The sequence below is a fragment of the Lampetra fluviatilis genome, chromosome 10, assembly GCF_964198595.1.
Source record: "Lampetra fluviatilis chromosome 10, kcLamFluv1.1, whole genome shotgun sequence".
Classification (NCBI taxonomy): Eukaryota; Metazoa; Chordata; class Hyperoartia; order Petromyzontiformes; family Petromyzontidae; genus Lampetra; species Lampetra fluviatilis.
Window position 1 is genome coordinate 14,835,252 of NC_136284.1, and position 10,171 is coordinate 14,845,422.

General features: G+C 48.1%; 1 protein-coding gene across 1 annotated transcript in view; it reads right to left on the reverse strand.

Annotated features, from left to right (window-relative positions):
- LOC144934612 (receptor tyrosine-protein kinase erbB-4-like) overlaps window positions 1–9,889 on the reverse strand; it is a 247,651-nt gene extending 237,762 nt beyond the window's left edge. Inside the window, exon 1 of the mRNA XM_078860618.1 lies at window positions 9,689–9,889. Coding sequence (XP_078716744.1) covers window positions 9,689–9,770 — 82 coding nt within the window. The 5' untranslated portion in view covers window positions 9,771–9,889. The remainder of the gene's footprint in view (window positions 1–9,688) is intronic.
- Window positions 9,890–10,171: the final 282 nt, after the last annotated feature.

The following is a 10,171-nucleotide window of genomic DNA, read 5'->3' on the forward strand; positions in this document are numbered from 1 at the left end:
CGTAGGCTTTCGCGACCAATACCATCCACAATAGAGGTTTTTTTGGGTTAGATCGCGTAAATTTAGATCGCGTACATTTTACGCGATCCATCCCAAAAAACCTCTATCCTCGCTCTCAGCAGTGTACTTACTTATCCGCGAACAGAGCATGGTGCATTCAGCGTTTCAACGATTGCTTCTCGAACGAGCGTTGCTTCATTGAGCCCAACACCTGCAGATTCGCTTCGCCAAACCTTTAAACATAAACTCGACAAATCCACAATCTGCAACGATGACGCCAGCAGCACATGTCTGGTCCTCATCCACAATGCAGTTGGTGCACCGGTTGCAGTGCGGGCCTGGTGTGAAGAGGTGGAAATCAACGTTGACGGCAACAGCAACGCAAGGCCACGGCACTCGTAATGGCAGTGCTGCAAGAGGGAAAAGGGTGACATCCATCGCCGGGCGGCTCATGACGCCTTCTCTCGACAAGCAGGGAAGATTGCTTGACGGGGCGGCATTGACCTCCTGATGGGACGAAGCAACCCCGCGCTCTGACGTCGACGCCGTCTCGACGAGGAGAGTTCCGTGGGACCGCCGATGGGAGTTTTGTCGACTGCTGTACGTCATGCAAAAAGCGCTTCATTTTGGCAACTCGCCGCACGCAATCCCAAGCGATCTTCACTTGTTCCACGCGTACAGCTTACACTAAATCGAATCGCCGCATGCGGTGAAGGCGTTGGCAATCCACGTGTAGCTTTCGGAAACCCTTCGCGTCCTCGCAACATGGCAATCACGTTTGTTTCTTCTCGGCTGACAATATTCCGACCAGTTGCAATCAGCTGTGATAATTGAAAAGCAGCAGTGGCTCACGACGAACAATTTGCTGCACTCCACACAGCGGGCTGCTGCTTTAAATGCTGCATGCCACCGTGCAGTGGCAGTCATCCCACGGGGTACATTGAGGTAAAGCTGCACATTTCACAGGGGTGGCAATGCAGTTGCTCCAATAACTTGACGACGAGACAAAAGCACTTTACGAGACAAGAACTTGAAGTGCAATTTGTTGCCACTGAGGGGGGTCGTGTGACAAGAATGATTATGAGCGAACTGCTGTTGGAGGTATGTTGGTGACTGGGGGTGTGAATTCCCTCGTTAGGATAAGGAGCCAGCACATTCGTGTTTATGAAATTCCACCGTGTACGGACTGAATGTTGGACTTCTTTCGCACCGTATGTAGCCAACCGTGCTAATCGGAGGTGCCAGGGAAGGACAACAACTAAAGACAAGTTGTGTGGTTAATACATCGATGGATGTCACTATATAACCGTTTCCACACCAACAACGGCATAAATAAAAAAAAAACTGGTCACTCAAAGGGCCTGTTGATTCAAAGGGTGAAATGTTTTGCCCATAGTGGCAAAAGTCGCCAAGTCAGGCCAAAAAACAGTTCTAAAGGAAAGGGTTTCCAATCTAGATGACAAAAGGGCATAGATCCAGTGGCTTCCTACTGACCACGACAGATATGGGGGCACAAGGATGCATTCCAATACTTCAGAAGCAGAGTTGGTGGATCTCACAGACCGCGTCACGTGTGTGATTCCCACCCTGCCGCAGGACTACGAGGTAGCCAGTGGTTGGGAATGCAGTCCATTTTCATTATCAGCAGAGCTGTACCACGATGGTGCCTTTCACTCTGCAGAACTAAAAACATACAGCGACTCATATCGGAGACTTTAATCACGCATTATTATACAGTGCTCTTATCTGATCTCATATTTCTCACTCTGCCCATTATCCGTGCCCTCTGAATTGCCCATTCATTATTCCCAGTATCTATGCTTTACTGCTGATTGGACCTAACCCACATCGACCATAAAGTGGTCTCTGAGAATTACGTAACTTATCCTATTTCCCAAGCTCAAGTGCAGATAATATGTGACCCAGAGGGGGGTGGGGAAAAGCATCCTATTATCTGTGTGTATCCGTGCTTCTTCATGCAGATAAGAGGAGGAAAACGCATGTGCGTGCAGATAACATAATCCGCCCTTGTATCCCTTCCCTTAATTAATTCTGTGTCCATCAAACCAACTTAGAATTGGTTCTCGTCAGCTGTGCACGGCTCCTCCAACAGATAATGCCGGAGCAGATGAGGCATCGTCTCCTCTGTACCAGGGAAAGGAAAGTTCCCCACCGCCGTCCCCCCAAATTGTCAGCAGAGAAAAGAGGCGTTGGTTGCACTTTTGTGGATTGCATGCAATTTGCAGCCAGCCCACACAGTGGTGTGTAAAAACCACGGCATTATATAAACATCAATGATGTACTGTGTGTACCTATATTTGAGAAGAAAAAACATTGCTAATTGTCTATACAACCTGTGTATAATACCAAAGGCCCTTCTGTCAGCAGTGGTGTGAGCAAGCCGTTGCCGGGCTGCACCTTTGCCCTGTATACCTTTCTATAATATTTAGGTGAAATTGTGATGTCAAAACATTTCTTTATATTTTCACGACAGAACAGCATTGCATTGTTGAATTATCTATTGTTTTACCCAACGTAGTTTATATAAATCGAGTCTCATTGTTAATATTTGGTTTTTATTAATGTTGATGTGAAACTGGCATGACTAGACCTTGCATAGTGTTCAGTATGGTATCTTGTCATGAAAATGTGAATCAGGCTCGCTGTTTGAAATGCAAATACAGATATAATGTTTTAAATTACATTATTTCTGTCAGCCTAATTCCATGTGCCTTTTAATATTATTTGAAATGCCTCCAACAGGATAAGATAAATCAAAATCTCATTAATAACCAAACAAAAAATAGGCCTGTTCATCTCTGACAATGCAGTACAGCGGTCGTTGGTGGCAGGGTACGAGATGTTTTTTTAATTAACTACAGGAAATGTGTCCGCTTTAAAACACAGGAAAAAAATTAACCATCGAACATGTTAATATGAACGTGCGAAAGCATCGCATGCCAAATAGTTGTAGCACATGAGGGAAGAGAGGGCACGCAGGAGAGACTGCATCGTTGTCATTGGAAGAGCAGGTGATATGGTCAAGGTCATTTCGATCAAATAAGTGTGATTGGATGAGTGACAGAGGTAAAAAAGTTGAGTGAAGAGAGGGCAATGGCACAAAGAAGCCTGTTCGCAATGCTCATCCTCGTGTCAGCAGAGAATCGGAGAGTTCACACGGCATGGAGCGTGTCTTTGAGAGCGGCTCCACGGTAAACAGAGAGCAGCAGCTCGCAATCAGAGGGCTGTGAATTTCATTCCTGGTTAGAATGTTGGTGCACACGACAGACTGGCACCATCCTCCGGGGTCAATAAACGGAGTATCACTTTGTGGGGAAGGGATCAGTGGTGCCCTTGTCATAGAAATGTGAAATTTCAGCCGCTGGCTCTCAGGGCTGTAAACAGGGGATGACCTGAATGCGTATTTGAGCAGCAACGACTTTGAAACTCCACAATTACCAGGAAGGCACTTGGTGTACAATTTTTTCTATTTTTAAAATATGGCAAATTGTATTGAGAATGTCAAGGTTTAGTGGAAATGGGTACATGATAGTCTATCAGCACGTTGCCTGTGATTGGGTAAAGTGTGGGTACTTATACCTCTTTAAAGACATCTGGCCAGCTTAGTAGAGTAAGACAATTGCTCATTATAGGCACTCTCTTAAACTCCCTCTGGTGGATACTTTTCTGCCAGCAGTGCCGTGAGTAAGTTAATTGCGGGGCTGCACCTTGGTTTTTTTTACCTTTGTAATCATGGTTTAATGGCCCAGAAAATAAACCAGATTGGGAAAGTGCCTTGCATAGCAAGTGGGGGAATTATTCAAACAGAGAATTGCAGAATGTTGCTTCGTGGCTCGCTCCATTCACCAGAAGTTATGATTTTTTTTTTATACAAGCTCTGCAGAAATAATCATATAAATGAAGGAGACAATCGAACTGCCAGCATTAGCAAACTTGTGCAAATAGCTAAACATTAAAAAAGTAGTATCAACTTAGATTAACTGAATACAATTAATTTATGACATAGCAATGCAGTTTGGTGCACTTAACCAACATTTTGTTTTCTTCAGATTGCCAGACGGTAGAATACAAAAACATTGTAAATTGCCTAATAATGATGCTGTCCTTTCTTAAAATACTGCACAATACAGCAAAAGACTCATGAATAGTCTACAATATCACTACAGACCTGTGAATCGAAATATCCTAAACATAGGGGATTTTTATATGGGCCACAACATTCTATATGGAATCTTATTTTAAGTAGACACATTCTGCAATCACGTCAACACGGTCAGTTCAGTTAAATCCAAAGACTAACGCCGTATTGAGTGTGGATGCTGCAACGGTGTCATGGTTAACACACTGGACTTCTGATTCAATCTCCGAGCGCAGCAGTTGAAACCATTGGGCAATTTGATTACCCCACTCACCCAGCCCGCCTGTGTCCATCAAGCAGTGTCAATGGGTTCACACCACAGATCGTCGATCAGCAAAGTCGCGCGTGGTGGGGTAAATTGTGGCTACTCACACCTATTCCCAAATGTCTGTCCAGCATGGAAGAGTAGGCCAAAACACCCTAGAGTGGGAGATCTAGAGAGCTCCCTCGAGGGGAGGCCCGTCTGCCAGGAGCGGCGTGAGCATCGTTACCTACTACGATGTAAAGTCTCGCATCATTTAATTCCATGAATAGAACAAAAATAACAATTCGTAACGGGTCTCAATTTCAGCAAAACGAATTTACAAATAATTTATTCTCAGTCACAAAAACACCACATGTACATTGGACATCCGTTACCTCCCGTGGAGTTCCATGCGCATGTTTAAGGAAGATGAACAAGTTTGGTTTGAAAAATTTATGGAACCATTTTGTGCTGGGGTCAAAATACATAATATTTCTATGGAGGAGGCAAGATCACCCTTAACCTATCCATTCTCATTGCTTGGCAGTGTTGAGATACGTTCCCTCTATATTCTGGGTCAGGGTTAAGTGCATACACTGCATTATATTATCCAGTGTTTACTACCGACTACCACATATGCTTCTGAAACATGGTCATTAACAAAAACACGTGGAGAACGAAAACGTGTGCAACGAAGTGTGCCGAGCTGCATGCTGGGAATGACAGTGAGAGATGGTGGAGAGGAACTCGTGGATTAGAGAACTTCAAGACGCAACTCTGAAACTAAATGCTTGGGCAGAACATGTGGCCAGAAGGGACAAGGCCGATGATGAGTAATCCTGTCGCCACGGAGTGGCAGCCAAGGCATTGGAGGCGTCTGAGAGGACACGCAGTGAGGAAAGGGAGCAATGAAATCGGCTCACGTGCACGTGCCTGGCATGATGAGAGGTGGCGGCAATTTGGAGAGGCCTTCATCAAGCAGCGGATTGATCATGTCTGATGGTGACGACGACGAATGGATGCCACGGGTTGAATGCTCCTCGTGACTTACAATACCCATACCGGACATATGCTAACTTGCTAAGTTGCACCTGACCAGTATCCGTGTAACAAAGCAAATAAACTCAAACTTTCAAAGCAAATATGCTCTCTCCATCCTTACCTATCGCACACCCTAACATCATATGTACTGCATATTCACCCACGTGGGTACACAACTGTACGACACATCCACACAGGGGACGAGCGTGGCTGCGCTGCAGAAGGAGGGGAGCTCACGGCGTCCAGGGCGACCCAGAGCTGCCCGGACACAAAGTGCTTGTCACAAACGAACCACGGATACCTCGCTGATCTCGTCAGGGCGCGTAGAGCATCACGCGCACTCCGGTGGCGGTCATGCTCGCAGCGACGGCTTTTGGCGGGCCAGCGAACAAAGGCGGCGGTCACCGCATCGCGCGGCGCTTTCAGACCCGCTTCTGCGTCCGTCTGGAACGCTCTTCCTCCCGATATTAGGCTCCTGGGAGCTGCGCACTTTCAAATCATCGTCTAGATTTGAAAACGCATGTATCTCAGAACTGCTTTTGCGTGTTTAGTTCGTTGTCCTCCCCCCCCCGCGCAACAAATTAGCACGGTTGGCTACGTACGGTGCGAAAGAAGTCCAACACAAAGACAAAGATCCCCCATATAGCCTTATCAGACTGTAGGGGCGAGTGCTATTAGCGAGCACCTATGAAGGCTGGAACGGCACACGAGGGGGTGGGTGGCCAGCACAACGCCCGACCGTCTTTGTCTTCCCAGTGGCGATGTTTACTACACACCGCACCAGGTACTCATTTGAGGCTGAGTCAACCTAGGAGAGGCCCAGGATCGGTTCTGATAATCGTCACCGGTGTTGGCCGTGAGCGGGAATCGAACCCGGATCGCCGGGTTCATAGCGCAGCGTGGCGCTAACCGCTGCACCACCGCTCCCCACCTTATGGCGCGCGCATCCTGACGCAGAGCGCGACGCAGCCTCTCTCGGCGGGCTCCTTCCCATTTGTAGAAGTAAAACAATCGCAGCACGTCCAAAAGGCGACGATGCGTGGCGTCCAGTGCGTTGGCTGTTTGCCCCGCACACGGCGAACGGCCGTGAGTTACGCAAGTCAACAGTTGTGCGTGTAGCGCTGTATCGCTGTAGCGCATGCAACGACACTCACATCACACGCTGCCTCCTGCGTGTTCACGCACGTTTACAGAACCCCCCCTCCCCTGTCCAACCGCTACCGTAGATCAAAAATGAATAACTGCATCCGTTAATTAACATAGATTTATATTCTTGGTTCTTTCGGTAAAGTCACGTAGATAGAAAACAAAAATCTAAATCTATTTTGTGAAACCCGCTGGGTTTTCTTGCATAGCCCTGGTATTTTGCTCATGCTGCAAAGTGTATCACCTAAAGCTGTATGCAAGTAGACGATTCCCCATCATAAATTCAGCTCACTCTGTGGCTAATTGTGATGATGATGAATAGAAGATTAACTAAAGCTTGCCCATCCCAAAGCAGTAATGCACAGAAGCCATTTGCAGACTGTCTGTTCAGTAAATACTCTGTGAAACGTTAACTTGATGATGCTTCATAGTGGGGATGGCTTGCGTGCACGTCAAGTGGAGTGGGCAACATCGGCCCACGAGCTTCACCCTGCTGCCGCGAGCCCGCTTGCCTCGTCAGGATTGTTGGAATTATTGAAGTTGAATGCAGGGCGAATTCCCTGGGGCATTCATTGTCAGCGAGCAAACAGACACCTCCTGGCTCTTTACACCGCGTGCTAGAGAGACGCCTGGAAATTGAAGCCATTTCACGACGAGTGGCCCAGAAGCGGGGCTATTGAATAAACTCACCCCCCACATCCCCCCCCCTCATTGTTTCAGGGACCACGCCGGTGGATGGAGTCGAACCCTTGCCACATCTGGAGGTCGCAAGGCCACTGTGTGCTGACCATCGACACCGCTGGTGCCCCTCGTGTGTGTGCCTTTACCCGTGCTCAACATATGACAATACTTACAGGGTCGGTGTAGGGAGAGCGTGGGGCCAACAGCAATGTTCAGTAGCGTATCTCCGTCATGGAAATAGCCATAAGTAATGTGTTGCTTAACTTGCGTAGGGAACGATGTATGATAACTGACCAGAAGAAATTATAATTAGAATATGGCCACGAGAGCCAATTACGTTTAGGTGCATTACACATCTCGTTAAGATATTAAAAACTAAACTGCGTAAACGTGCGTAAGTGGCTATTACTATGTCCACTAAATGCCACCGATCTCGAGTAGTGTATAGCAATGGGACCCTTTCGTCGGCAGCAAGATATTGAATAATAAATGCCTTTACCCTTTGTCGAGTAATGTAGTAGTACTGTATACATAATAGAGTATTTAGAAGCCAATGTCATTAAGACACATCTATAGAGATGATGTATGTTAGGTTCAAGATACCATATTAGCCCTGAAACGCAGAACCCAAAGATGCTAATTAAGAAGCATATGCGCGCCCATATAGCTGAACCATTTGCATTCATACCATACGCGACATGGCGAGGCGATATAGCATGGAGAATGGCGTGATTAAACTTTGTTGTGAAAATCGAGTCCACAATAAATATTGACTCAACCCGTTAATGTGATTGCAGTAATTAGTTTCCTATCACAAGAATGGCGACGGGGATGCAACCCGGTGGGACCCTTCCGCAAACAGCTGGCACGCACACGCACACATCGAAATGTACACACACACATTGACTTGTACACACACACATCGACTTGTACACACACACACACACACATCGACTTGTACACACACACATCGACTTGTACACACACACGCACACACATCGACGTGTACACACACACCTCGACTTGTACACACACACATCGACTTGTACACACACACATCGACTTGTACACACACACATTGACTTGTACACACACACATCGACCTGTACACACACACATTGACTTGTACACACACACATCGACTTGTACACACACACGCACACACACCGACGTGTACACACACACACCGACGTGTACACTCACACGTCGACTTGTACACACACACCGACTTGTACACACACACATCGACTTGTACACACACACATCGACCTGTACACACACACACCGACTTGTACACACACACATCGACTTGTACACACACACATCGACCTGTACACACACACACCGACTTGTACACACACACATCGACTTGTACACACACACATCGACCTGTACACACACACATTGACTTGTACACACACACATCGACCTGTACACACTCACACCGACTTGTACACACACACACCGACTTGTACACACACACATTGACTTGTACACACACATCGACTTGTACACACACACACATTGACTTGTACACACACACATCGACTGCACATCAATTACATGTCGACAATCGGAGTGACTTTTCAATCATAATCGGACTTTACAATTGCAGTATTATCTGCAGAACGTGCCCAATCAGTCCACCCATATTCACCATGCGCAGGAAAGCTAACAGACGCTGAACCAGTGCCGAGCAGACAGCATTGCGTCCCAAAAACTTGCCTCCTGCCTTGCTCGTTAGCCACATTCAAGTTACTTTAGTGCGGTGATTATTTCACCAAAGGCACGGTTCGGGGAACGTTAAAGGCATCTTCGAAAGTTGTATTTCTGCTGTTGATCGCGGGGGGAGACATACGTCCCAAAGCAAATGCGTAGACGATAGTCCAGGCTCTCTGTTAGCGCGCGCCTGTAAATCGGCGTCTTCAAATCAGCACGCCGCCTCTGTGGACAGCAGGCATTGTTGGTGACGCGGTGTGGGCAAAGCCATAACTGCAGCGCGCAGTGTCCACCCATCCACCAGCAGTAGCTAGTGTCTGCTGGCGCGGTTCGTACGAGCCAATGTTCCTGCACTATTAACTCCAGGAGAAAATATGAACACGTGTGGAAAAGAAACCCTCTCCACACGGTTGTTCTTGCGATTCAGTTTTAAAGGCGCTTGAATGTTGCGCACACGTATATGTCCGGTTGCCGCGAATACGTCTAACAGCAGCTCACAACAACCGCTTCCGAATCTCAGCCGTGTGTCGCTCACTAATTATCGCAATCGGTAAATATCGGTCGACAGCAATGACTCCAAATCCGAGCTGAGTCTCGCTACTTGCTTGCATAATTCACATCTCACGACGGCAGTCCACGCGCGATCGCCACCAGACGCATCGAGGCGCACACGCGCAGGGCACGGGAACTCGCGTTACCTTCCTGCTGAGCGCTTCCCGGCAGCAGCAGACAGAGGAGCAGCGATCCAAACGCGTGGACCAACAAAGCCGAGACACCCATTGTCTCCTCTCGGAGTCCACCCGAGGCGATCTCCTTCGCCCCCGGTCACGGGATAGAACCCAGCAGAGGGCACAGGAAGAGGTGGTTCGCTGTCCCGGGTGCAGCTCGCCAGTATTGTATCAGGATGACTCCTGCTGTAAACTTTTCCTCCCCCCTCCTCCTCCTCCTCCCGCCAGCTCTCTCGCGCTCTCTACGTTCTCTCTCTCTCTCTCCCCGTGTAGTGCGCGCGCGTGTGCTGAAGCACTGCACCTCCCACCGCGGTGCCTCCACACTCGATTGGCAATGAGCGCGTGGAGCAGACTCCGGGCTGTGTTCTCTCCCCGATTGTTTGGTGGCGTCTCCGCCGAGCCGCGAACCTAACCCATGCGGCTCTCTCCGCTGTGGGCAGGCGGGAAAGGCAC